This window comes from Strigops habroptila, chromosome 2 (genome assembly GCF_004027225.2).
Source record: "Strigops habroptila isolate Jane chromosome 2, bStrHab1.2.pri, whole genome shotgun sequence".
Lineage (NCBI taxonomy): Eukaryota > Metazoa > Chordata > Aves > Psittaciformes > Psittacidae > Strigops > Strigops habroptila.
The window spans coordinates 119,609,259-119,637,032 of NC_044278.2; the positions used below are offsets into that span (position 1 = coordinate 119,609,259).

At 45.8% G+C, this 27,774-nt stretch overlaps 1 protein-coding gene across 9 annotated transcripts in view; it reads left to right on the forward strand.

Annotated features, from left to right (window-relative positions):
• PAK1 (p21 (RAC1) activated kinase 1) overlaps nucleotides 1-27,566 on the forward strand; it is a 69,449-nt gene extending 41,883 nt beyond the window's left edge. For all 9 annotated transcript variants that reach the window (XM_030477263.1, XM_030477268.1, XM_030477267.1 and 6 more), the window contains 13 exons: nucleotides 4,507-4,607; nucleotides 6,109-6,256; nucleotides 7,379-7,416; nucleotides 9,035-9,151; nucleotides 9,455-9,629; nucleotides 12,715-12,778; nucleotides 13,692-13,740; nucleotides 15,503-15,615; nucleotides 19,550-19,667; nucleotides 20,174-20,273; nucleotides 22,528-22,724; nucleotides 24,185-24,322; nucleotides 26,383-27,566. In XM_030477263.1, coding sequence (XP_030333123.1) covers nucleotides 4,507-4,607; nucleotides 6,109-6,256; nucleotides 7,379-7,416; nucleotides 9,035-9,151; nucleotides 9,455-9,629; nucleotides 12,715-12,778; nucleotides 13,692-13,740; nucleotides 15,503-15,615; nucleotides 19,550-19,667; nucleotides 20,174-20,273; nucleotides 22,528-22,724; nucleotides 24,185-24,322; nucleotides 26,383-26,469 — 1,445 coding nt within the window. In that variant the 3' untranslated portion in view covers nucleotides 26,470-27,566. The remainder of the gene's footprint in view (nucleotides 1-4,506; nucleotides 4,608-6,108; nucleotides 6,257-7,378; nucleotides 7,417-9,034; nucleotides 9,152-9,454; nucleotides 9,630-12,714; nucleotides 12,779-13,691; nucleotides 13,741-15,502; nucleotides 15,616-19,549; nucleotides 19,668-20,173; nucleotides 20,274-22,527; nucleotides 22,725-24,184; nucleotides 24,323-26,382) is intronic.
• The last annotated feature ends 208 nt before the right edge of the window (nucleotides 27,567-27,774 follow it).

A 27,774-nucleotide genomic window follows, 5' to 3' on the forward strand; every position in this document is an offset into this window, starting at 1 on the left:
CCAGTGCCTCAGCCTGTACCTTTGGCAACTTTGGATTGTTTTACAAATGTGGATTTTTGAATCTGCAGTCCAGAAACCCATGAACTCAATGTTAAAAGTTTGCCAGATCTTGGGTAGAACTTGCCACTAGGAGTATTTAATCCTAAAAGCTGCAGGATTTTTGAGTTGGCCTACTTAAAGGAGTGGGGTTTTAAATCTCTAAGCTCAGCAGTTACAGACAACTAATGGGGCTGGAGCACCTCCTGTATGAAGACAGGCTGGGAAAGTTGGGGTGCCCAGAGAAGTTGTGGCTGCCCCATCCCTGGCAGTGTTCAAGGCCAGGTTGGACAGAGCCTTGGGCTACATGGTCTAGTGTGAGGTGTCCCTGCCTATGCAGGGGGTTGGAACCAGATGATCTTAAGGTCCCTTCAAACCCAAACCATTCTGTGATTCTATGATTACCTGAAATTTATATGAGAGTAGAAGAAGCAGAACCCAAAATGCTTGTTTGAACTGCATTGGAGAAGAGAGCTGCAAAAGTGAACGGTTTGGGTAAAATCAGCCGACAGACTGCTACTGATCTGAAGATGCGTTTGCTGAAGACTGGCCAATGTGGCAGATGCTTTGAGAGATGAGAGAGTTTTGTTTAGCCAAGCTCAGCAGAGCCTTCTGTTGCAATACACCTGCCCAAATGAGAGTGGTTGCTTCTGTCCTCTCATTCCTGTCGAGCAAAAAATACCCTGAACGCTGTCAGCTTTGCTTCAGATGGGTTGGTTTTCATCTTATGAAAGCTTCTTCTAATCTCATGATGACAGCTGAATTCCCAGTGCCTTCTGCTGCTTAAACATTAATGACATTCCCAGGTTTTCAGACACCTCTGGCTTGTGCCTGAAATAATTTGGGTGCTATTTGTTATAGTTTGCCTGGACTCAAAGGGGAATTGATTTTCATTCAGTTAGAGGAATGTGATTGGGGCAAATCTGTGCCCTTTGGATCTTTCCTCAGGGAAGCAGTGATTTGGATTAACCTCTGCTGCGGTTGCAGAGAGCCTATGGAGATCTGAAATGCTCTGTGGTTAATTTTGCTAGTGAATATAGACATGGGCTTTTATGCTGTAGCCTGAGAGGTCCTGAAGTTGATTCTGTCAATCCCTTTGGAGACGTGGTAGCTCTTTACTCTGGGCAGGAAACAGTCTGGAGCAGGCACTGAAGGAAGGATGGGTGGGAAAGATGGTGAAGGGGTTGTGCTTTATGCAAAGATGCAGCTCAAATGCATGGAGTCCTGCTGTGGAACCAGGCAACAGACCTGCTGAGAGCTTGTGGCCCCACATCAGAGGGGAGGACAATAAGTGAGGACATCCTGAGGGCATCTGCTACAGGTCGCTGAGTCAAGAAGGGCAATTCTAGCTGAAGGCCCTTTGGAAAGTGTCTTTTCCATTGTGCTGCCCCTGTGCATGGTCAGAGCTCTGATGTAAAGGACACATGGGGTGTAAAACCTGGGCTTCATACTTGTTTGTGCACTTCCATTTAGCTGTGTCCTCTGCCCATTGTGGGCAGCCACAGCTTCTCTGGGCACCCTGTGCCAGCGCCTCAGCACCCTCACAGGGAAGAGCTTCTGCCTCAGAGCTCATCTCAATCTCCCCTCTGGCAGGTTAAAGCCATTCCCCTTGTCCTATCCCTTTATCCCCTTATCAGAAGTCCCTCTCCAAACACAGAAAAATCTCTTCCTGCTCCTATTCTGCAATGTGTGTGTCAAACATGATCAGAGAGCTGGAGATGTGACAAAGGCCATTGTGTTATTTAATCAACCCCTGCAGAACTGTTTTCATTACTCTTTGTAGCTGAGGCTCGCTCAGGCCATCATCCCCTGCTTGGGATATGTTAACAGTCAGCAGTGATCTCAGTTTGAACAGATGCTGGGGCATTGGTTGCAGAGAAGTTTGTTGGTGTTTGGGTGTGTGGCAGGAGCTCAGGCTGCCTTAATGTAGAAATAGAAAACACCGAAGTGTATTGACTTCTGGACAGCACCTTAATGCCCTTAAGCTTTTTTAGGGATAAGTTTTAATCTACTGTGCCAGTCATCCTGGACCACATGTGGTTTTGCATCATCCATGCAGCAGTCCTGCATAGCAGTGCTAGTATAGGTTCCCTCTTCTTCCTCACCTGAGTGATGGGTTTTTAGGCTGAGCTGATACCTTACTCTTGCGGGAATGGGCTGATCCTATAGACAGAGCTATAGCATATGGTGCCTTTGATGGCTCTCTCTGCATTTCTTTTCCTCTTGGTTTCCATCCATTGCTAGTACATGCAGCTTTTTCTGTATACCTTGCTGGAGGCAGCTGCTTGTCCCATTTTTGGCAGGGCTTTGTGCTGCAGATGCTCACCGTCTGCTAACCAGCAGCTGCTCTGTCTCCTTCTAGCTCCCACTCTGTGATGGCTCCTCCAGCCTGGCAGCTTTCTCTCCTCCTTCCCCTTGGCAGCTCCACTGCTCTTCTGTGGTTCAGCTTCCCCCATCCCATTTGTTTGAAAGAAGGATCGAAAACAATCTGTTACTTCTTTGTGTCCCACATGGAGCATCTGATCCTGTAATTCTCCAAAATTACTCTGTACAACAGGAATGACACACAGACCAGTGCCAGAGCTGGAGCTGAAAGAAACAGGCTGCCCCATCCCTGGCAGTGTTCAAGGCCAGGTTGGACACAGGGGCTTGGAGCAACCTGCTCTAGTGGAAGGTGTCCCTGCCCATGGCAGGGGGTTGGAGCTGGATGAGCTTTAAGGTCCCTTCAACCCAAATCAGTCTGGGATTCTATGATTCAGTCCTTTGTGGTGAGCCCTCACCATCTCTGCACAACTCACCACCAGCAGTGTCTTAAATAAGAGCAATATTGAGCGTTAGCCTCACAGGTTTCTGACATACCTGGGCTTTGGCATTCCTGCTGCCAAAAACGCACTGGGGAATGTCAGCCATGAAACAAATCCTGTTTGGCTTGTGATAAAAAAAGGTAGCAGCTGGGAAACAGAAGTGGTTTAGTCACTTCTCCTGGCTCAGCTCATTTTGTAACTGCAGACAGCAGCAAATCTATGTAGAACGTGGTTCGTTCTCAATCTGATCTCAATTTCTTGAGTACAGTAACTATGAAAAGGAAAGTGGAGTCCTTAATATGTCATAAATCAACTTTTCCTGCCCATGGCAGGGGGTTGAAACTAGATGATCTTAAGGTCCTTTCCAATCCAAACCATTCTATGGATGAACTTAATCCAAGGCATAATGTTAATCTTATTTGAAGACCTGACTTTGAAATGTGCGGGGTGCATCTGCTTTGATTTATGTCCTTTCTTCTTTCTTCATGACTTCTGCTCCTCACCTGCCACATTCTGCCCTCTCGCTCTGCATCTTCAAAGCTTGTTATTGAAACCACATTTAGTTCGTTTTGTGAGCTGAAAAACATAAATGGCTTTGCTCATATAAGATTTGTAGCAGAAACATGTTATATTTGGATTTCTTCATAAGAAGTAGGTTGAAGGAAGCAATTAAAAAACAGTGTTTGTAGTTAATTTAGTCCCCGTCTTAATATGAGAGGTGAGTATATATTTAACAGCACATAATATTTTGGTTTCTTAAAGTAGCTTAAGACAACAACTCAAAAAATGCGTTCAAAACTGCAGGGCTTCCACTTATGCCACTGGAGTGCTATTGACTCTGACCTCTGTAAGTTTGAGTGAATGTTTTAGGTAAATAGCTCTTGTGCTGTTGAGTCCTGCCTGGCTGGTTGATACTTGACATACCCAAAGTACAGTTTCCTTGTCTTATGCTTGTCCTGTGTTAAGCATAGAATCATAGAATGGTTTGGGTTGGAAAGGACCTTAAGATCATCTGGTTCCAACCCCTTGACATGGGCAGGGACACCTCACACTAGACCGTATCGCCGAGGCTCTGTCCAACCTGGCCTTGAGCACCGCCAGGGATGGAGCATTTACCACTTCTCTGGGCACCCTGTGCCAGCGCCTCAGCACCCTCACAGGGAACAACTTCTTCCTTATATCCAACCTGAATTTCCCCTGTTTCAGTTTGAACCCATCACCCCTTGTCCTATCGCTCCAGTCCCTGATGAAGAGTCCCTCCCCAGCATCCTTGTAGTCCCCTTCAGACACTGGAAGCTGCTCTGAGGTCTCCACGCAGCTTCTCTTCTCCAGGCTCAACAGCCCCAATGTTCCCAGCCTGTCTCCATACGGGAGCTGCTCCAGCCCCTGATCATCCTTGTGGCCTCCTCTGGACTTGCTCCAACAGCTCCATGTCCTTCTGTTGTTGAGGACATGTTTTGTGTTACAGAACTTTGATTTTTGTTCTCCATTTGCTGTGGCTGCTCTGAAGTGAGGTGGCAAAGTTCTTAAACTTGCTGTTTATCTTCCCCAAATCGAAATGCTGTAACTAGCAAAAGAGGGGGATGGTTGGGTTGGTGAATTGGAAGCTATTGGGAAGGTTTTAATTCTTGCTGGACTTACGGATTGTTTTTGTTGTCTCTTCCAGCTAACAAAAAGAAAGAGAAAGAGCGGCCCGAGATCTCCCTCCCTTCAGACTTTGAACACACGATTCATGTGGGGTTTGATGCAGTCACGGGAGAATTCACAGTAAGTGAATCTGGAGGAAAAGAGGACTCTGTGGTTTGGCTTATTGCTGGGAGGAGCCATTAATCTTTCATAGAGCAATGCTGGAAAGGCTATTACCATCATCTAGTTTGATCTCCTTTGAAACACATCTGCAGAGGTTACCCACTAATTCCTGCTGAGAGACTGTTTGTCAAACTTGGCACATCCCAGGAGCCCAGGCTGCCAGCAAACTTTGCCTTTCCTGTTGTTTTGGCTCATGTGGACAGCAAAACATGGTGTATCTGTCCTCCCTTTCCCTCCCTTCCTCTTAAGAGAGCTGGATTAGGTCAACAGCATAGTCTGTGTCTACGAAGTGGGGTTCTGAGAGCTCCCCTTTAGGAGACGCACAGCCATATATAACTACTGATGACAAAACATCTATGTGCTGCCCTAAGGCAATGTCACGTGCTTTTATGGGTTTTTTTTATTGACATCCAAAATACTATGAACACAGAGTTGTATTTCATCATCTTATCCTTCTTAATTTCATTATGAGATAGTATTTTATAGCAGAAGCAGTTGTTTGTGAGCAAGCGGGTTTTACCTGGCTTTGATATGCTTCTTTTCAGGGACTTTGCTTTCCTAACCTCATTCATGTGTACAGTTGTGTTTTGCGTGTCAGCCTCTAGACTTGCCAGAGTTAACCTAGATGTAGGTTAACTAGATGTAGATGTAACCCAAGTGGTGTATCCAGCGTCCTTTTGAACAGGGAGGATAACTTTATCCCAGTCACTTGCCACTTCATCTGTACAAACTTATTGTTGCTGATGATGAAAAGCACAAGTCTGGTTGTACTTCAGATGTGTTTATTTTCTGGCTGAAATGATGTCTCTGTAATGAAATTCTGAGCTTCATGTGTGAAGTTTAACATCTCTGCATTCCCAGCTCTGGTTACAATAGTCACCAAACCTATTATCAATGAACTCTAGTGCTACAAGAAGACCCAAATGAATGTTGCGTGTCCTAGGTGCATGTTCTGTAGACTTTCTTGGATATATGTGGGTAGGTGTATTTAGTATGTGCATAAAGGTTTGGGCTTTTTTGGGGCTTGATGCTCTTCCTGAACTGCAGCATTTGGGTCTGCTCCTTTCTGGGTTTTGAGTTTTGGTCTTCAAAGGACCTGGGACTTGCACAGAGCCCTGTAAGCAGAGTAGTGTTTGCATGTCCACGTAAGGAATGTGTGACTTGTAACTCTCCTTCTTTCTCCTCTCCTTCTTTCTCCTCTCCTTCTTTCTCCTCTCCTTCTTTCTCCTCTCCTTCTTTCTCCTCTCCTTCTTTCTCCTCTCCTTCTTTCTCCTCTCCTTCTTTCTCCTCTCCTTCTTTCTCCTCTCCTTCTTTCTCCTCTCCTTCTTTCTCCTCTCCTTCTCCTCCTCCCTGTTTCCTCACAGCACAGTGTAGCTGTGGTAGAACTCCAGTGGGTATCTGTGTGCTGTGAACCATGTTGGTCACTATGAGCTAACAAGGTCCACCAATCTCCCCACAGGGAATGCCAGAGCAATGGGCACGTTTACTGCAGACTTCCAACATCACCAAGTCGGAGCAGAAGAAGAACCCCCAGGCAGTGCTGGATGTGTTGGAGTTTTACAACTCCAAGAAGATCTCCAACAGCCAGAAGTACATGAGTTTCACAGGTACACGGCCATTGTCTCATGGCTGCTTTGTCCACCTTTCCATTAGTCACTACATGTGGGGTTTCCTTCATTTAATCAAGTGCATCTGTCTTATCAAGGAAGATGTGAATGAGGTTCTCTGGCTGCTCAAGCATCCCTCTTCCTTCAACGTGCTGTTTTGTTGATCCTGATGCCCGACATAGCTGCAAAAGAATCAGCCAACTGGCCAAGTCCCCAAACCCCATAGGATTTCTGAAGCTTCCAGCTGGAATGCACATCCCAGGGTGGTGGCATTGAGTTCCCAGTGATCCCTGGAGAAACAGGCAGCTGCTTTTTGTACCAGTTCCACTTTCACAGTGTTGAGTGTGGATGTTGCTTCATGTGTGCTTAGGGTGAGGGTCTCTTTGCTCCCATGTGCCATGATTGAGGAATACCCTTCAGCTTCTCGGTTCTTGTTTACTGCTGGCTGGATTCCTCTAAAAATCAAAGCTGCCAAGGTTTTGTGCCTCCTCTGTATGGATTACCTGCCCACTGGAGAACATCTCCAACCAGCACTCCTTTTCTCTTTCAACTGTAACTCATTCCCTTTGTATTAAGCCCTGCTTCAGCTCTTTGAAGAGGATAGAGCCATGTCACCAGAACTGATATTAATTAGGAAGGCTCCAGGCAGGGATAAAAGCACAAGTCTTCCCCATATGTGCCTGGAGAGTCAAACAAGAAATGCAGAGTTGATGCATGGGGTCCCCTGACGCTATTCCAGGAAGTTAAGGTGGCTGAGAGTGAACATCTTTCAGGTCTCAGGCTAGCTGCAGTGCCTCTGCTGATGGTTTAGCCCATTGGAAAGATTTTGTATATATGGATAGAGACAGTATTCACTCAGGTGTTGCTCTGGGAAGTTACACCCTCCTGCAGCAGGGATTTGGGGCTCCTGCATTCATCTACAGAGTTTTTTTCCCTCTATTCTCATATTTTTTACCCTCTGTTCCCATATCTGCCAGGTGTCAGCTTGTTCTGGGAGCTGAAGGTTATGCCAAGGTTTGGGAGCAGCCTTTTTTCCTGCTCCTCCCAAAGGGAGCTTGTCCTTTTCTCCTCTCCCCAGTGCTACTGCGCTTACAACTCATAATGCTTTACCTTCTCTTTCAGATAAATCAACAGAGGATTACAATTCATCAAATACATTGGTAAGCCTCATATTCACATTCTGTCTTGGGTTTGGGGATTTAAATACTTACATAAAGTAGTTAACTACATGTAAGCTTCTAGTTTGCTTAGTGTTTTAAAATCTGAACTATGTACATTTGTATAGTGAGTACATGTTTATAAAGCCAGGCATGCTCCTTTTGCCTTTTTTAACAACTGGGGGAGAACCAAGTACGCAGGAGTAGCTTTTATTAGTGAATAGTGAAAAGAAATTAGGGAATTAATGAGTAGAAATAGTTCTGTTTCATAGAAGTCAATCTGTTCCTGTAGCTAGAATTTGACAGCCGCTCTGCATCAGGTTTTCTATTTCTCTGTAAACATCTCTGATATAAAAACCAATTAATTACTAACCCACAAGGTCTGAATGACCATAACTAATGTTGGTTACTGTTGATTAACCAAACTAATCTCCAGCAGAACAGGAAATAAAAGGTTCTCCTCCTCTCTGCTCGACCTTTACTCTGTCCGTACCAGGGCAGGCACCACTCCTGTTTGCTTCGTTAGCTGCAATACACTTCTCTATGTGGATGTGAGGTGGAAGAAACCAAACTTTCAGTTTAAGATGAATCATAAACTCCCACAATTCCCTCAACTCTTGTTTTCTCACTGCCATGTCATTATCTGGAGTTGACTTGTTCTGCTCCCTTCTGGAGGCAGTGTCTTGAGATCTGACCGTTTAGGGCTCTCTGTGAATGGAAAAGGAGAGTTTCTGCTGCTGTTCCTTATTACATGTCATTGTACATCAATCCTCAGGAGTTTAGAATAGCTGAGGCTGTTGGATTTTAAAGTAAATCCTGAAAAAAGCAGTAGTTATCTGCTGAGATAGCCTCATGGTTTTGGAAGACACTGGGTAACCTTTAGTTTTGGGGATACTCTAGTGGAAGGTATCCCTGCACGTGGCAGGGTTTTAGAACTGAATGAGCTTTAGGGTCCCTTCCAACACAAACCATTCTCTGATATTCAGGAAATTCCCACTACGTATGTTGTTCTTCTTGTTGCTTTTAACAGGCAAAGCTTTTGTGTTATATTAGGAGCCCTTTAGCAATTATATATCAGGGTGCTGGTGACTTCAAGCATTTTAGGTTCAGTGAAATACTACGTTGTTTTCCCCCTCTTTCAGAGAGAACTTCCTTTTAACACTTTTTTCCCCTGCCACTCTTAAGGAACTGGTGATGCACAAGCAGAACTAGTCTAGTGGGTTGAGGATCTCACCAAATATATTTTGAGATGTTTATAGTGTAAAAATGCCATGAACTTCAAATCCAGCTTCAAATTTAGAAGGTTAAAAGTGACTTTAATTTCTAATCACAGCATTGCAAAAAAAATCCAAATAATCTTTTAAACCACTTATAAAACTTAAATAACACAATTTTTCATGTTTTTAATAAAATTTTCTTGTAGAAAGCAATTTTAAAAGGGATTTGAAAAAATTTTACCAGATTCTGCTTCCAAAATCTCTCCTTACTTAGCTCTCAGTCACAATCCCAAAGCTGATGATAACTCAACCTCCCAAGTTTTAGAGAACATGAAGATTTTAGTGCAAATTCAAACAGTTAAAGATTTCTCTTTCATTCTTGCTGTTTGTGTGACCACATGCAGAATGTGAAGGCTGTCTCCGAGACCCCTGCAGTGCCCTCAGTGTCTGAAGATGAAGATGATGAAGATGATGCAGCTCCACCCCCTGTGATAGCTCCGCGACCTGAACACACAAAATCTGTGAGCAGAAATACTTCGTTCAGCCCCTACCACTGCAGTCAGAGATGTGTCCTGACTGTGATCCCTCATCCATGCTTCATGGCATGATGCTGAGCCTTTGTTGGGAGCAGGAGGGAGGAGGTTTGAGCCATTCCTTCTGGCTCAGCACCTTTGTATTGTCAGCTATTTGGGGGAGACAAGAGAGTCCTTGCTTAGTTCTTAATAAAGTAGCTATAAAAATGCAGCCCTGAGCATCAAGAACAAGAACAATGTGAACAGAAGTGTTCAAATCTTCATCTGACATGTTTCTCTCAACAAAATTAGATCTACACCCGCTCTGTGATAGACCCTCTGCCTCCTCCTACCAGAGATGTGGCCACCTCTCCTATTTCTTCTCCCTCGGAAAACAGCACTGCGGCGCCCGACATGCTGGTCAGGAACATGGAGAAACAAAAGAAAAAGCCAAAAATGTCAGATGAAGAGATCTTGGAAAAATTAAGTATGTTCCTTTTCTTTAAATTCCAGGTCCTGCTGTGTTGGTTTCTCAGAACTTTAATAAGCTGCAATGTTTTGACAGTCTCATTTTGAGATCCCTTACTGATGACATTGCGTTGTGACTGCTTGCCAAAACTGGGGGCAGATGTTAAGGAGGGAGCATAAATGTAAGATGAGCACCTGTGATGCCAACTGAAGTCCCCAGGGACTTACAGCTCCTCAGGCTCTGAAAAACAAGCCCTGAATAAGTGACATCTACTTAACTGTGAGGTCTGAGATTGTTCCACATCTTGATATTCTGCAGCTCTGGAGCGTGGATATTGCAGTGTTAGACATAAAGCATCTAAAAGATGGAGAGAAAATGCATCCCCATGTTCACCTGCCACAGTACCATGGTGTAAAGGGACTTGGTTATTTTGAAGTGCCTTAACATTGTGTGGACACCCAAATTAGTGGTTGTTTTTAAGACAAATCCATTGTGTTTCTCTGTCTTAGTGTCTTTAACAGTCTCTGCCTCCAGTTCAAGTGCTGCCTGGTGTTTTGGGGTTATGCTGTAGCATATCCAACAGCTGAACCAGCTCTTCTGTGCAGTTGATTGCTATCCTTAGCCTGGGCCAGTTTCTATTAGGGTAGAGCATTTCTAAGTCTTTGAACTACTAATCCTATATTAATTACAGCCATGCCTTGCTTGTCAGTTGATGTAAATTGTGTTAGCACCTCTATGGTTGGGCTGATCTCCTCGGTTGAGGGTATATCCCTGAAGGTCAGTATTTAATGAAGGAAAGACTAATAGCTCCATGAAGGAGAATTTAATCTGAGGGTATAACTTAAAAGTAAAATGGCATCTGAGTACCTCATTCCTCTAAATAAAGCTTCAATTGAATTGATGGCATGTTAACTGGGATTACTGGAAAACTCACACCCAGTGTTTCAAAAGTGGATTCACGAGCAGGACCTATGTACCATTAAGGATTCAAGCCATTTTTGTGACCAGGTAGGGCAAGCAGGGACTGTGGCAGGAGCAAAAGTGCAATTCTAATACAAACACACTCACTTCTGTAAGGTAGAGAAGTGCAAGTGCTGCTCTTAGGAGTGTTAGGAGGCAGATGCACTTTGTGACACCTTCCTTGTTCCAGCAACTGGTGTTCAGTGCTGGACTGATGATTCTTCAGCATTGAGGGATTTCACTGTAGGTATACATATGTGTGTGAAGTTCAGTGGCTGCTGGTAGGTGTCAGCTTCTAGGTATGGGCTGGTCAGAAACATGCAATGAGGTTTTAATCCTGTTGTGAACTGATGTTTTTTCACTGAGGGCAGTGGAGTTGTACTTGTGCAGACATGCAACCTTTACATCTTTTGGTTTGACATGTGACTAAAATGATTAAAATCTGAAAGCATCTATATATTTACACATACTGAGGATGTACAGAGGTTAAAAGGAAGCTGATAAATCTCCACCTCTTAGCATTATCACAGCATTGGTACAAGCATTGCTGAATCCTCGCCTGACTTTTTGGAAGGTAGGAAGCATTACCCCGTTTGAGGGATGAGAGCATTAAACAGGGCAGGACTAGCAACTGCTTCTTGTCACTGCAGCATTCTGCCCTGTCACTGCCTTGGAGAAGCATTTCCCTGTCTCACAGTCTGTACTTACAGTTTGTGTCAGGCTTTGATGGAGGGTTTATGAACATTTGCCCAGGAATTCTTGTCCTCAGTGCAGACAGCATTGCTTCCCTAATTGTACAGTGGGTTTTATACAGCCAGATTTCTCTTCCCTCTCTCCTTTCCAAACATGGGCCATATTCCCTTCCTTTACCTCTGTCTGCCCTAAACTCTGTAGGTTTGGCTGCTCTCCAGTGGTGTCTGAAAATAGCCAGCTCTTACTCTGCTTGCTACTGCATTTCTTGGCCTAATGACCACGAGCAGTTTCTTTGCCAATATACATCTGGTTAGGCTCAGCCCTAGATCCCTTGGAAAGCAGCACCGTATGTTGGCAGCTTGAGTGACTTGCAAACAGCAGCTCGGATGCAGCTCAGCATCCCTTGATCCTATTAGCCACCCGGGTGCTGTGAGAGAGGAGACTTGCTCCCAGCTGAGCTCTAGGGAGTTGTTGGCTCTGATTTCTTCAGCTTAAAAAGGGTGTGATTCCTGCCTGCCTCAGGGGTGTTGTGAATATCAGTTAATGTTTGCAGGGAGTGTTGAGTTGCAGTGATGCTCCTTTTCAGCTTCTCCAATTCACCCCTTGGCAACTCACCATGTGATTTGCAGGTCCCTGGCACATCAAGCTGAGAGAGCTGGGCTGGTTCAGCCTGGAGAAGAGAAGGCTCCTGAAGGGGAGACCTTAGAGCAGCTCCAGTGCCTAAAGGGGCTCCAGGAAAGCTGGAGAGGGGCTTTGGACAAGGGCCTGGAGGGACAGGCCAAGGGGAATGGCTTTAACCTGCCAGAGGGGAGATTGAGATGAGCTCTGAGGCAGAAGCTCTTCCCTGTGAGGGTGCTGAGGCGCTGGCACAGACTTTTCCCAGAGAAGCTGTGGCTGCCCCATCCCTGGCAGTGTTCAAGGCCAGGTTGGACACAGGGGCTTGGAGCAACCTGCTCTAGTGGACGGTGTCCCTGCCCGTGGCAGGGGCTTGGGACTGGATGAGCTTTAAGGTCCCTTCCAACACAAACCAGTCTGGGGTTCTGTGATTCTAAGACTGGGTTGCAAGATTTGTAAGAGAAGCTGGAGTGACTTTAAGTTGCAGGTTTCCAGCAAATAATTGTTTTTACATCCATGAGGGCCGTGGATCCCCATCATGTGCCTGGGAGCTTGCAGTAAGTAGCTACTAGTGATGATTAAACATGCTTAATGTCAGTGTTACACCATTTCTGAAGGGAAATACCCATAAGAAGGGAAATACCTGTGAGAAGGGAAATGCTGCAGCTGATAGGTGTGTATAAATAACTGAGAACTTCCTTGGTGTTCATGTGCCTTTGGATTCCTGATGACATCAGCAGAGCCCATTGTGGCCTTGGGGCTGCTCTTGAAGTACAGTTGGTTCTCAAAGCTGTGCAACAAAGTCCTTATAAAATCCTCATATTTTCTTTTGTAGGAAGTATTGTGAGTGTGGGTGATCCAAAAAAGAAGTACACATGTTTTGAGAAGATTGGACAAGGGTTAGTACATGCTCCTCCTCTCTCCTATTCCTTTCCTTATACTAAGAAGGAAGCAGTGAAACCAGGCTAAGTTAGTTTGCTGTGAAAGCTGTTGGTGATGCTTTGAAGAGTTTATTTTGTTTGACTGGGGCTTTTTTGCTTTCTTTTGTGGTTTTGGTTGGTTGGTTTTGGTTGTTTTGGGGGGTTCCACAGCTCCTCTCCCTTTCCTGGCAAAGTCTTGAGTCACAGGGACTGTTTGGGGTTTTTTTTTGTGTGTGTGATTGTGTTTTAATAGAAGAAAATATGTCATTAGATGATCAGGTTGCTAAATATAGCTGCAGGCAGGGAAGGAACTGCTTATTTTCAGCGTGCAAGATGAGCTTCTGAGTCAACTCTCCTGGACCATGGGTCTCATGCCCCTCTTAGCAGGGTAGGGGCAACGCAGCGGTTGTAGGAGAGGCTGTAGTAAGGCAAATCAGTGCAGATCACTGAGATCTGCTGTCAGCTTCCTGTGCTGAGGCTCAAACTCCTGTTTCCCTCACTACAAATGCCACATTTTGTTTGCTTTAGCTGATCCTGGCTGCTCTGTAATCACGTTGGGCAGTCTGGAAGCCGGGGCCATGCCAGCTTAAACGGGATCAACTCATGGTCCTACAAGCTGTGCTAAGCTGCTGGTTTAGCAGCAAAGGTTTGGGTGACCACAGTGGCCCTTATTAGGAGCTTTGTTCCCCATAAATTCTTTGGCTTCTGCTCCAGCAGCAGCCTTGGCTCAGAACTGTTTCAGCTGATATTTACCATTGGAATTATTGCATGAAAAGGAATGGGACTGAGAGCACTTCAAAGAGACAAGTGGGAAGGGGCATGTTTTAGGCTCTCAGTCTTGCTATGAGGCACTAATAAGTGTTTGGTTTTTTTTCTTTTCTCTCTTATTTAGAGCCTCAGGTACAGTTTACACAGCAATGGATGTAGCTACAGGACAGGAGGTAAGTGCTGCCAGGATACCACAGCAGTGGAGTTTGGATTGTGTGCTAACAGTTCAAGTTGGTGCTACAAAATAAAGATGGTCTGTCAGGGCTTCATAGCATCTTGTATTTAATGAAGTATTTATGAAGCAGAGAACTGGAAAAGCATGATTTCCCAAGTGTTGGTTCCTGAATAATTTCTTATTTGTAAAGAAGCTTTCTGTGATCACGAAGGCCAGAAGCAAATGTTCAGACTGGGTAGTTCCTCTCTTCATCCCCAAGATTCCTGCCTGTCCCCATTTAAACTCTTTACATGCTCTCTGCTCCTTTGCTTCCTACACTTACAGTAGTTGACTTGCATAGAAATAGTTCCTCTCCCACCTTTTGCCCACTTGCTTTCTGCCCTTGAGTTGAGAGACAAGGAATGTCTTTCTGTGGTTTTCTGCCCCTTCTGCATATTGAAAAGTGCCCTGCGTGTTGGATGCATGCATAATAAACGAGTAGTGAGGGATATGCAGCATCTGTGGAAATCATTAATGCTAGGTGGAGGACTTTTAGAGAGGAAAGTGTATGCATTATTCCAGATATATTTATGGAAGTCTGCAGCAAGCGTTTCTGCTTTGCATTTGTACATCAGGGTCATGCACCAGTAAATGTCATAACTGTGCTTTTGCGGAAGCTCCTTCACCCCCTTTTCCAGTTCCTGAAGAATCCAGGCAGTTTAATTGCAGCCCCTGAGGAAGGAACATTGCAGTTAGTTGGAAGCAATGAGGAATTTTACAGGAAGAGGAGAAACTCCTTTGATGGTTTTCTGCTTTCTTTCTGGAGCCTTTCAGTGACTACCTCTGAATGGGAGTGAGGAAGTACAGGAGCCTCTCTGAAGCTCCCTTAATATTGCTCTGGTCTTCCTTTGTCTGCATCCAATGCCTTCCCTCTCCTCTTCTGCCTCCTGCTGTGCTGAGTAGTCTTATTGATTTGAAGGTTGATGAGAGCCAGGTGCTCTCATGACAGAGTGGAACACAAGAGTTAAAACATGCTGTTAAAACCCTCCTGCTTTCTGCATCTGTACGTGCAGAGTAGATACCCTGAAGCAGGCAGAAAGCTACTAAGCCAAAGGGCTATAATTGACAAATCCATCCCTATTGCCCTTCAGTTATGAGTGGGAATGAAGGTGAATCTAATTCAGTTCTTTTCAGCCTTTTATCTAACCACTGGTGCTTCTTTCCCCCAGGTCTTGCTGTGAGAGAAAGAAACAGAATTACCACCTCAAAGTGCTAAGCTACTGGTACTCAAAATACTAACTCAGCCTGGTGTTATTTACACCCTCCATGCGTGGCTGCCCTGCTGTAGGAGTCTAGAAGCAGAACTTGTATGGAGGCAGGAAAAACACCAAAAAACTTCCAGAAATATCCAATCCAAACTAAAATTAATAGGAATCCTTTAAGAAATAAGAAGTTTCTGACATGTCAGTCCATATTAGAATAGCAGATCTCTCCCTTGTTACCAAGAAGCTGTAGATGGAGATGGCCATCCAAATGTGACGTAGAGGTCCAGTATGAAAGTTGTAACTCCCCTCATCCTTTTGGCTTTAAATATCTTCCTGCATGTGTGGAAATGGACTGGCTGCAGGAACTCACAGAGTTACTAAATGGTTGAGGAGCCATGATGGAAGAAGTGTTTTCCCAGTTCATGTTGATGTGGGACTAAAATAATCACCACTGGTAGAGGCAGGTTTCGAGGGGACTCCTGTAATGATGCTTTACTTGGTGTTTCTTCACTGCAGGTTGCAATCAAACAGATGAATTTGCAGCAGCAGCCCAAAAAAGAACTGATTATTAATGAAATCCTTGTGATGAGGGAAAACAAAAACCCCAACATTGTCAACTACTTGGACAGGTATGTCATGGTTTGAAGTGTTCACAAAGGGACTCTGGCACACACTTCCTTCTCACTGTCCTGAGCGATGCTGTCTCAACTTCAGGCAGCTGTATGACAACCTTGCATTGCTTAATGCACGTGGCAGTGCTGGGGTCTGGGTGGCTTGGTGGTCTCTCTCCGTGTCCTAGGAGAAACAGGTATCTGAATCAGTGCTCATGGAGTATTTAGGCTCTCTTTAGAGATGCTGGCAGCAAAAGCATCAGCAAAATGCTTCTCTGGACAACCTGTGCCAGGGCATCGCCTCTCTCACAGGGAAGAACTTCTGCCTGAGATCTCATCTCAGTCTCCCCTCTGTCAGGTTAAAGCCATTAGCAACACAGTGCACTGTGTCAAGCCTGTGCCATTCACCTTACGTTACAGATATAGCTAATTCCAGTCAGGCTGCAGCATGATTTTCAGTCCTGATGAACTACAAGTTTGCTCATTGTAGGGTAAAGAGTGCCTGGATAGGGTGAGCTACAAGCTTGGCAGCTCTTTCTTTTTGAAGATGTAATGGAGGGATGTGGCCTAGAATCTCTTCTGGGAATCTGAGAGAGTATTTGCACATTTGCTTGCTCTGCATGTAGATCAAAATCTTATCAGCGCTTGCTTTCAACAGATTTCTGTAACAGGCTTTTAATGTCTTAGCCAAAAAAAGTATTTCTTGTGTACTGCAGCAGCAGTTGTGATGCTGAGTTTATCTGGTGCTGTTTGCTGTACATAGCTGTAAAGAGAGGCTTTGTTGGGGGGACAGAAAGTCTGTTCCTGAAATTCTGTGGAAGGGTGTGTGTGCAGGGTAGTGATGCTGGGCAGAGGCTGTCTTCTTTCAGAGGGAAGAAGGATATAACCTGTGTAAAATGAAACAAGTGGTAAAGAAGAGTTAAGAATTATGGAATCACAGAATGGTTTGAGTTTTGGAGCTCATGAGACCTCAAATCCTAGTTCCTAGGATCTAAGGTCTGGTTCCACTAAAAACTATGTCAAAACGTTTGCATCAGTCTCCAGCACAGCATTCAGACTGGTTTGGGTTGAAGGGACCTTAAAGCTCATCCAGCTCCAAGCCCCTGCCACAGGCAGGGACACCTTCCACTAGAGCAGGTTGCTCCAAGCCCCTGTGTCCAACCTGGCCTTGAACACTGCCAGGGATGGGGCAGCCACAGCTTCTCTGGGAAAAGTCTGTGCCAGCGCCTCAGCACCCTCACAGGGAAGAGCTTCTGCCTCAGAGCTCATCTCAATCTCCCCTCTGGCAGGTTAAAGCCATTCCCCTTGGCCTGTCCCTACAGGCCCTTGTCCAAAGCCCCTCTCCAGGTTTCCTGGAGCCCCTTTAGGCACTGGAGCTGCTCTAAGGTCTCCCCTTCAGGAGCCTTCTTGTCTCCAGGCTGCCCCAGCCCAGCTCTCTCAGCCTGGCTCCAGAGCAGAGCTGCTCCAGCCCTCGCAGCAGCTCCGGGGCCTCCTCTGGCCTCGCTCCAGCAGCTCCACGTCCCTCTTGTGCTGTTGCCCCAGAGCTGGATCAGGACTGCAGGGGGGGGTCTCCCCAGGGCGCAGTAGAATAAATTGCATCTGAGCTGAAACTGTTTATTTCTCCTGCCTGATTAGAGGCTTTGTTTTGGCAAAGCTGTTTGAGAGACATGCTCTTCCCATTAGAGAGAGCATGTCTGAGTACATGCACTTGCCTTGTCTAGCTGGCACATCCCAGCTGTAGGGTAGCTGCTCATTCTGCTCTCTTGTTCAAACTTCCAGTAACAAAAGCTGCTGCTTTTGTCCTCCACTTTCTCTCCCTAATCTTTTTCGGAGGGATTAGCTGTTCTTTGAGTGTTGCAATTGGACAGAGTGGCAACTAGGATAAACAGGGGGGTTCTTGTGCCTGTTATGTCATTTCAGGATCCTATTGCTGGGGAGCTTGGTCCTTCCTGCCTGGTCTATTGTGCCTGTTTGCTTTCTGGGTGCTGAATTAAGCTGCTATTTGAATGTTTCTTACTGGCTTCTGCCTATTGCTGTTGCAGAAGGAAGTACAAGGAAGGATGTGCTGACCACTGTAGGACCTGTTCTTGGCATTGTCTCCCCTTCTAAGTCCCTAATGGGGCTGCAAGAGAGTCATTGGCATAAACCATCTCTCTTGCTTCTCTTTGCCTCAGCTCCTGCTCTTATGCCAGGGTTTCCTGTGCTTTATTCTCTCACCTGCTTGTCCCACTTGCTTATGGTTAAGAGAGCTTTTCTGCTGCAGTGTAAGCAGCCAGCGTGGCATGAGGGTATGCTGTGACATTTAAGATAGTGACATGGCCTAATTCAGCTGTACTGAGGAGCTGAATTTAGAAGCATCCGGCTCTGAAGACAGTGACACCAGTTTTCCTGTGCAGACAAGCAGCCGTTTTAGGCCGAGTTACTTTGTGGAGGTGTCAGTTTCTACTGCATAAAGGAGGCCCTCAGAGTCCTGCTTCTAACCACAGGCAGCAGATCCCCGGTGTCACTCAAAGCAAGCTGCTGCTTTTTGGTTTCTTCCTACCTGAAGAACTCTCTTTAACCCAATAAACTCCCAAAATCCTCTGCTTTAAGTGGCAGCCACTGTTACCGTCACCCCAAACTCAACTAGGGCTGGAAGGTCAGGGAATAAAGCTGAAGGTATATGACAGTCATGCAACAAGAAAACACTGATTTCTTTCCAGGCTGACTCATGTTGGAGGCATGTTGCTGGTGCAGAAATCTATAAAGAATGATCTTGCACTTCTGGAGAAAACCATATTTCATGAAGTTTATCAGTAAGAAAGGTCTATGAGTGACTGGTGTGTGTGATTGGAAGGGCTTGGTGGACGCCTTCCTAAGGCATCTAAGCCTAGGAACACCTTGCAGGAGCAGACACTATCTGCTCTTACAGATGGATGGAGAGAAAGCTGTAGACCACCTCCTCCTTCCTCAAAGACTTTCATCAGCTTGTTTTTACTGCCAGCCTTGTTTGGGAAGCTGATTGTGGGTGCCAAGGTGCGACACCATGCTGTGCCTGACAGCGCGTGGAGAGCAGCATGTAGGTGTATGGGCTTCCTGGCCCTGTCTCCAGAACTGCTGAGAGGGTGGTTTTGAGTCATGCCAACAGTGACAGGCTCTCAGTGACTAAAACTGGCCTCTGCTGTGGCAAGAGAGTGAAAACATCCCTGAGACAGCATCACCCAGCCTTGTGAAACGACATTTGCTTGGCAGCAGCTTGCAGCGAGCCGCTGTTAGTTCCACGTCCCTGCATGTTATGTCAACTCAATCAATTATTAAGGTGCCTGGGTCTTGGCACATGCCTTTGGCTGCTCATGGCACAACTTTGGTTCACAGTGTGGTTCTTGGCTCGCTCCATCCCTTTTGGCTGTGGAGAGATGCCAGCATGCTAACAGCATGGTCAACCTGGAGGAACGCAGGAGCGGTGGAGCCCATTCTGCCTGTCCTGTAGGGACAGGCCAAGGGGAAATGGCTTTAAACTGTCACAGGGGAGATTGAGATTAGACATTATGAAGAAGTTCTTCCCTGCCCTTGTGAAAAGCCCCTCTCCAGGTTTCTTGTAGCCCCTTTAGGCACTGGAGCTGCTCTAAGGTGTCCCCTTAAGGAGCCTTCTCTTCTCCAGGCTGACCCAGCCCAGCTCTTTCAGCCTGTCCCCATAGCAGAGCTGCTCCAGCCCAATTTTGTGGCCAGGAAACTTGTAGCCTGCTCTTCCATTACCTCTCTCCTTGACTTTCTGCGCTCTGGTTGTGATCAGATCCTCCTGCGTACAGAAAGTACCACGAGTACCTAATGCCCCAGTACTGTTAAATATGCTGCTCAAGCCTCATGGGTTCTCTGTGCTTTTAAGACAGCTTTAAAACCTAGTGTGTTCTGGCTGGGTAGATGGTGGCATGCTCATAGTTGCTGATTTTACAACCTGGTTTTGGCTCTTCAGTTACCTTGTAGGAGAAGAGCTCTGGGTGGTCATGGAGTACTTGGCAGGAGGCTCCCTGACAGATGTTGTGACTGAGACCTGCATGGACGAAGGACAGATCGCAGCCGTGTGCCGAGAGGTAAAGCAGCACTTGTGCTTGGAGGGAGCCACGATTGGGAAGGGGACACAGGCTTTCCATGACCTGTCACTGCATCCACAGGAATAGCTGCCTCCAGCTCCTGTAGTGCAACAGTCATTGCGACAGCTCCTGTAATCCATCATTCTTTCAGAGGATGGATTTAATCTGGGAGGTTGAAGCATATAATCCTAATGCAAGCCCAATATGTTTCACCACAGAGGGAGGACTAGAGTGCAAAATGGGCTTGGAATCCTCTTGGATTCTCTTATGCCTGTTCTTCAGGTCTTTTGGGACCAACTAGTCCTCCTATGACCTGCTAATCCTAGTGGGATATCTCTCTGTAGCCCTGCACACACTGAGTGTATGAAAGACTCTAAGACACTAAGCCCTTGCTACTCAAAATGCATGTTGTTAGTCCATTAGTTGGCTAATTGTGACTGGTGAATGATTTCATGCACAGTAAGAATCTCTCAATGATTTGATGTTTGGGTTTGGGTTTTTTTCAGTGTCTCCAAGCTCTGGAATTCCTCCATTCAAACCAAGTTATTCACAGAGACATCAAGAGTGACAACATCCTGCTGGGAATGGATGGCTCTGTCAAACTAAGTATGTGGGGAACATTGCTGGTGATGACTTGAGTTGTCAACCGAGGCTTGTTGTCTGCTCTGAGACAGGCCTACTAGGGAGATGGGTGTTTGAGATGCTTGATGTGGTGGTGAAGAGGCTATAGAGATGCTCCTGTAGGTATTTTGTGGCATTGGTTTTAATGGAGATTGGTAAGTATGAGTCTTTGTGAATGGATACAAGACTCAAAATGAGATTTGGGGCTCATTTATCTTTGTGCCATCTATTTTTGTGGACTAAGATAACAGTATTTTAATGCTACTCCAGTCTAGAAAAGGGGTGAATTGAAAACTGTGTAACTAGAATATATTTCATCTTTCAACTCCAACCCAGATTCCTCCTGTTATCCACCAGTCATGAAGACCTTGAGACCGTTCTGTCCCTCGGGTGCTAAGGTGGCTGTTGTTCTTATCATTGCCTATGCAGAGACATTCACTGGAAACCAGTGAATGATTATCTTCCACCTCTAGCTTCAACAGAACTGTGCTCCTTTTCTCCTCCTCTCAGTGCTGTTGGCTGGCACCCAACAAGCATAAATACATCTATTTTTGTCAGCACTGACAGCAGATATGACTCAAAATTCACACAGTGCAGATATGCTGAGTAAGAAGGTGGGGGATTTTTTTTGCACATAATTGCTTTTTAGACTAAAGCTGTACTTTGGTACAGTCAGATCTCTGGAGTGTTAGCAATGAATAGCTGATCAGGGCCAAAGTGCTCTGTCCTTATGGAGTAACTCCTTTGAGCACAGTCTGCAGGTACTGGGCTGTAGTTTAGAGAACTGAAGTCCCTGTGGATATGATGCAGAAACCTTCTGGACCTGAGCTGCTTACTGGCTCTGCTGGACATTTCCTCTGTTTATGAACCATATGGACCTTTTCTGGTTGTTACCCTTGATGAAACCTCAGTGAGGGATCAGGATAATCTTCATCATCCTGCCTAAAATTAGAGCCATGGTGCCACAGGGGGTCAGGATGGGCAGTGCATCTCACTGTGTTCATTCTGCTGGGCTCACTAGAACAGAATGAGTTTTCTTTTAGAAAGTCAAATACAAGCAGGACATAGGACCCAGCAATCTCTGTGTGAAGGCTCCTCATCTTTCTGTCTATTCAAAGAAAATAATCAGTATAAATTTAGGTACTTTAAATTTATTCTGAGCACTGTTTGCTCTGTAAAGCAAATCCTGTTCGAGGGATGATGCATCTACTGGGGAAGTAATATCTCTGGGACTAGAAACATCATAGAATCCTAGAGTGGTTTGGGTTGGAAGGGACCTTAAAGCTCCTCCAGTTCCAACCCCCTGCCACGGGCAGGGACACCTTCCACTAGAGCAGGTTGCTCCAAGCCCCTGTGTCCAACCTGGCCTTGAACACTGCCAGGGATGGGGCACCCACAGCTTCCTGGGGGAACCATCGACAAGTATCACCAGGCAATACAGCATGTGGGTTGTGGGGTGTATCTAGATCAGATTGTACATTAATTTCTATTTTAACATACCCAGAAACAGTCTTTAGACCATATATTACGTAGTGTGTTAGAGCTGCATGATGCTGCAAACACAGTCAAGTGTCTCAGCACCCATATAGGGTTGTTTACCGATCCCCATCATCCACATAGACAAGTCTGTGATCCTCATGGCCTCACTGAGTCAGGTTTAGAACTCTGCCTCTCAACACCATTTTCTGTATCAGAATCATAGAATCAAGTGGGTTGGAAGAGACCTTTAAGATCATCCAGTCCAACCACTCCCCAGCACTGCCAAGGCCACCACTAACCCATGGCACTGAGGCCTCGGCTACACGGGGTGTGAACACTTGCAGGGCCGGTGACTCCAGCCCTGCCCTGGGCAGCCTGTTCCAATGCCTGAGCACCCTTTGGGCAAGGAATTGTTCCTCAGCTCCATCTAAACCTGCCCTGGTGCAGCTTGAGGCCGTTTCCTCTTGTCCCATCCCTTGTTCCTTGGGAGCAGAGACCAGCCCCCTCCTGGCTCCATCCTCCTGTCAGGCAGTTGCAGAGAGCGAGAAGGTCCCCCCTGAGCCTTCTCTTCTCCAGACTAAACTCCCCCAGGTCCCTCAGCCGTTCCTCATCACACTTGTGCTCCAGGCCCTTCACAAAACCACCCCTCCTTTCACAGCTGCAGCAGGGTAAGACATACTACTAGCATCTGTAAGCATTGTTTTGGACTGACTTGCTGATTTTTGTATCTGTTTCTTTTCCCCCCCTCTTTATTTTCCAGCTGACTTCGGGTTCTGTGCCCAAATCACTCCTGAGCAGAGCAAACGCAGCACCATGGTGGGGACCCCATACTGGATGGCACCTGAAGTGGTGACACGGAAAGCGTATGGGCCCAAAGTGGATATCTGGTCACTGGGGATAATGGCCATTGAGATGATCGAAGGAGAACCCCCATACCTCAATGAGAACCCCCTAAGAGTAAGCAAGTGTCTTTTGCCCTCAGGTCTTTGCTAAGTCTGCTGGTAAAGCTAAGGCTGAAAGGAGGCAAGTGACTCCTCCAGCCCTGTGTCTCCTTAGTTGCCATAGTGAGAAGATTGAGATAGTTTTAGTCTTAAGCCATAGTTTGCTCTGGGTAGCAGAGATGTGGGTTCTTCCTGTGCAGACCCTCTCGTCAGCTCTGATGAGTTAGATCATGCACACTCATCATTTCCCCCTTTCTGGAGATGCTGATAGAGGCAGAATGAGTACCTGATGGCACCGAAGCAGCTGACTTCTTGAATCCTTGTGCACTCTCAGTAGGGAAGAGTTGTCCTTAAGTTCAGGAATGTGACATTACTATTCTATAAATGGAGCTTTTTCTTCCTGCTGATTGTTCCTCCTTGCATGTCCCAAATAAAGCTACAAGATTAATACACCTTTGGCAGGGCTTAAGCCTCCTGATGTCTTTCCCTTTAGTTTGGTTTTTAATGAAAGGGGAAATGCTGTCAGTTTGTAGGGATGGAACTGCTCTTAATATAAGCCAGGTTTATGGCTTCTGCATCAGCTACACAGGATGAGGGGATCTAGAAAGATTCTGTTTAACTTTTGTCTCCATCTCTTGCTCTGGAAGTGATTTTGTGGTGAGAAGAGCAGCAGCAAAGAGTGAAAGGAAGGCAACTGGCTGTTGAGTTAAAGGAAGGTGGCTGAGTAACAGTACTTTGGCCTCGTTTAACTCAACTTGTGCCAATTCCCAGGCTATCAGCCTGATCCCATGGGATGTGCTGAGTGATGTGCTCAAAGGGGCTGTGACTGATTTCCGTTCTCTTTGAAAATCCATCCAGGAAATTTCTTGCATGAAATCCAGAACTGGATGAAATTCTGAGTCCCTTCGTTCTCAGAGGAGGGGGGGGTGTGTGTGAATGCTTCAACCCCAAACAGTAGCAAAACGACTTGTTTCTGGAGGATGTTCAAAGCTGCTTGAGAGTTTGCTAGATGTCTATTGTAAGGAGCCAACTGCATCTTCATCATAGTGAATTTTTAGGCCTTGTGCACTCAGGCAAAGTACTAAGAGAAAAAAACCCTATTTATTCAGGGGCACCTTCCCGTGAGGATATAGTTATTGCAGAAGTCTAGCACTTGGTAGAGTCATGCCAGTTAACTTCCCTATATAAACACAGTCTGGAATGTTGTTTTTGTCCTCCTAATCCCTTGAGAGGACTGCAGGATCCAAACCCAGATTAGGAGGGTAAAACAATAAAGGATTGGATCCCATCCATGTTAAAATAGGGCTGGCAGCTATTCTGTTTGCTGAAAATTAAGCATTGATTAGTCACCCTGATAAGGTGGGATTTTCTTCCTTCCCACTGAACAGAGGCAGAGGAGAAATGGGTGTTTCTAATCCAGAGATGGAATCTGACCGTCATAACCTCCTGTTTCTTTGGTGCTTGTTTTTGCTTTAGGCCCTGTATCTCATTGCCACTAATGGGACTCCAGAACTGCAGAACCCAGAGAAGCTTTCACCCATCTTCAGAGACTTCTTAAATCGTTGTCTTGAAATGGATGTGGAAAAGAGAGGTTCTGCCAAAGAGCTGCTGCAGGTAGGTGATGGGGAACAGGAATCACTGTAATCCTGCAATCACAGAATGGTTTGGCTTGGAAAGAGCCTTAAGATCATCTAGTTCCAACCTCCCTGCCATGGTCAGGAACACCTGAGGGAGGCCAGGGTTATGGCAAGATCTTGCTTAGGTTCTGAAATTGTGCATCAGCCACAGGTAAGGAAACCTGCCAGGAAAACACCCACCAAACAACCAACCCCAAACCTAAATCTATAACAAAGTGTTAACAGATTACTCCCTTTTTGTGCTGTTCTTGCTACTTGCAGCAACTGTGCAGTGTGTTCTGTAACCAACCTGCAGTAACAGCTGCGCCCCAGGCCTGCCAGATGCTGAGCCCCTGAAATCCTGTGGCTGCTTCATGCAGCTGCCATGACATCTGTATGTGTTGTCATGATCTCACCGTGCTTGTTCTGATTTGCACAGCAGGAGGGCTTCTAGCTATCAGATGCTCTGGTTGTCTCTCTCCTGGTGGAGGGATCCTGAAGCTCTTTGGATTATTCATAGCTTGCATTAACTGGGGCAGTTTGGTGTTACCACATTTTGCCAGATACCACTTCATAAAGAGGTGATGGAACAAAGCCTGTGAGATATCTTAATCCCAGACTGGTTTGTGTTGGAAGGGACCTTAAAGTTCATCCAGCTCCAGCCCCCTGCCACGGGCAGGGACACCTTCCACTAGAGCAGGTTGCTCCAAGCCCCTGTGTCCAACCTGGCCTTGAACACTGCCAGGGATGGGGCAGCCACAGCTTCTCTGGGCAACCTGTGCCCATGTCCCATCATCCTGTCATCAGTTATTCCACTGAAAACCTGGTGTCTTTAGTCCGATCTCCTGGTGAAAGGGGAGGGCCAAGCTGCCAGGCTTCTTACTGACATGGATGTGAGGAGTGGTTCATGTGTTCTTTCTGTCAAATTTGCTCTGGGGTGGAAAATGTAGCTCTTTGTAAAACGAATCTGTGCTCAGGGACACCCAGACCTCAACTGTGAGACAGTTCCCATTTTTGTTTTCCTTCCCTTCAGCTAGTTTGGTGGATTCAGTTTTGGGTGTGTTGCTGCCTTTTGAGGCTGTAAGGAACCATTAATCACTTGCAGAATGGCAGTAGTTGAAAGATGACTTTTTCTACTGGACTTCCCAGCCCCAAAATATCAGAGAGCAGTAATGTTCTGTTCCTTGGAGCAGAACACTTCAACCGTAACATTTCTGCCTGGGTTTAACTACTTTGTAGTCTCTGATGTTATTTTTTCCCCTTCATCTTTGAAGCATGTTGCCTTGGATGATTGTTCCCTCTTGATGCTCAGAAGTCCTGTGGGATAGAGGTGCTTTTTGTTCTCAGAAGAGCTTGTGGGCTTGGCCTCCATGCCTTCGCTCTCATCTGAGAGCTGTTGTGATGATCAATATGGTTTTACTTAACAGAGCACCTTGTGTAGGAGACAGAATGGTTCTGTGCTGCAAGCTCTGTGCTGCTCTCCAAAATTCCAGCACAAACCAGTCTGGGATTCTGATATCCATAGAAGGCCAAGGCAATGCTTTGACCAGACCTGTGATAACAGGGAACAGAGAAATGAGAGGTGATTCCTGCAGGAAGCCCTGTGCTTTGTGTTTGAAACCAACAGGTTGTTTTTAGTACACCTTTGTTCTACACTGGATTTCACTATAGAATCATAGAATCAACCAGGTTGGAAAAGACCTTTAAGATCATCAAGTCCAACATTTACCCCGGGACTACCAAGACCACCACTAAACCATGTCACTGAGGGAAATAGATAGATTTTTGCAAGACTTTATAATTCCCTAGGGGAATTCTCTGGGTTTTGGTTGGTCTTGAACATGTCCAAACATTGGAGAATTTAGCATGTGTTGGGTGCAAATCTGCCCATCACTTCAGGCAAGCCCCAAAATGTCGTGGTGGTTACAAGACCTTTTGGTTTTTCCTGTTCAGAGATTAGAGTAAGCTGATTGACTCCATGATCAAGGTGCCAATACTTTGAATAGCCACAAGACTTCTGGGTCAAATTTAACCCTTTCTCTTTATTCTTCCTCCTAGCACCAGTTCCTGAAAATTGCCAAGCCTCTCTCTAGCCTCACTCCTCTGATTATTGCAGCTAAAGAGGCAGCCAAGAACAACCATTAAAGTGATGGAGTCAACACAAGTCGTCGTGTCAATGACTTTCAGATGCTCATTGCAGAGACTGAATTACTGCCCCCTCTCCCTTTCTGCTCCTTCTTCACGGGGGGGTTCTTAAAACTGATCTGCCCTGAAGGATGCCAGAGGTATTGTCACTGAATGTGGAAGGGCACCCAACAGGGACATTGCTGATCTTAAAGAGTGAACTGCCTTCCCATCCCCATGATGGGAGTGAGAGGGGAAGAGTATTTTGTATGGTTGAGAAGATCTGAGAATGCCTGATCCTGACCTACATGTAGCGAAGCCAGTTTGTTTCCATAGTTCTTCCTGGGTTTATTTGTAAGAATCATGTGGAGCCTTAGACCATGTTTATTGTAATAAATGAAATCTTTTGCTGCCTGGACTTTTCCTGCTTCTGCCAAGCTGCTGTTACCCCACTGAGGCTGCTCTGTGCTTTGGAGGACTTGAGGAGGGAAGGAAGGAAGCAGCAGCGATGTGAAGAGTGCAACAACCAAAGGGGGAATGAGGGTATGGATACACATCCCTCCTTCAGCACCGCTGGATCCTTCGAGGGAGGATGGGGAAGCCTCTGTGTGCTTCCTGCAGCCATTGGAATATCTAATCCATGGATCATCTTTTTGCCAAATTGTGTGAATTGGGGCTTCCCTTCGTCTTTTAGTTTCAACTCAACAACTCTCCAAACATTTCTGGTATTCTAGAAGGAAGAATTGCCAGAGGGCTCTTTTAGGGTTGTTTTATCAGTGCTGTGAGGCTTCTTAGAGACCCTTGCCCTGTGTGATAAAGCAAACAGAGCAATTACTACGATAAAGATAAGATTTGCCTCCAAAATGATGTGGAAAACTCTTGGTTCTTAGAGCAAGTCTAATGGAAAACAAACTGATCACGGATGCTGCTGTCTCAGAGATGTTAATTTTTTGGGAAATGAGAATGGTTTCTTTATGCTACTGATTCCTTTGGTGTCTAATAGTCTGTAAACCATCGAACCTGGACCTGTGAGAGGGGTTGGTTCTAAACACTGGGCTTATGTTCAACTGTATACTGATTTTTTTTATTTTAAATAAAATGACTGCTGAATTTCTTAACTTGGGGCTGAGGGAGGTTTGGAGAGTTCACTCTCAACCACACAAGTCTGTTGGATGCTATTCACATCGTGACAAGGTGCTTGAACATGTTGGATGAAGCAGTATAACACTGCCTCTTACCCCTTCTCCTCTAGTCCGTTGAGACAGCAAGTGTCTCTCAAGGGAGTAACTTTACACATAGAGAAATCTGTATCTATGTGTAACTTTA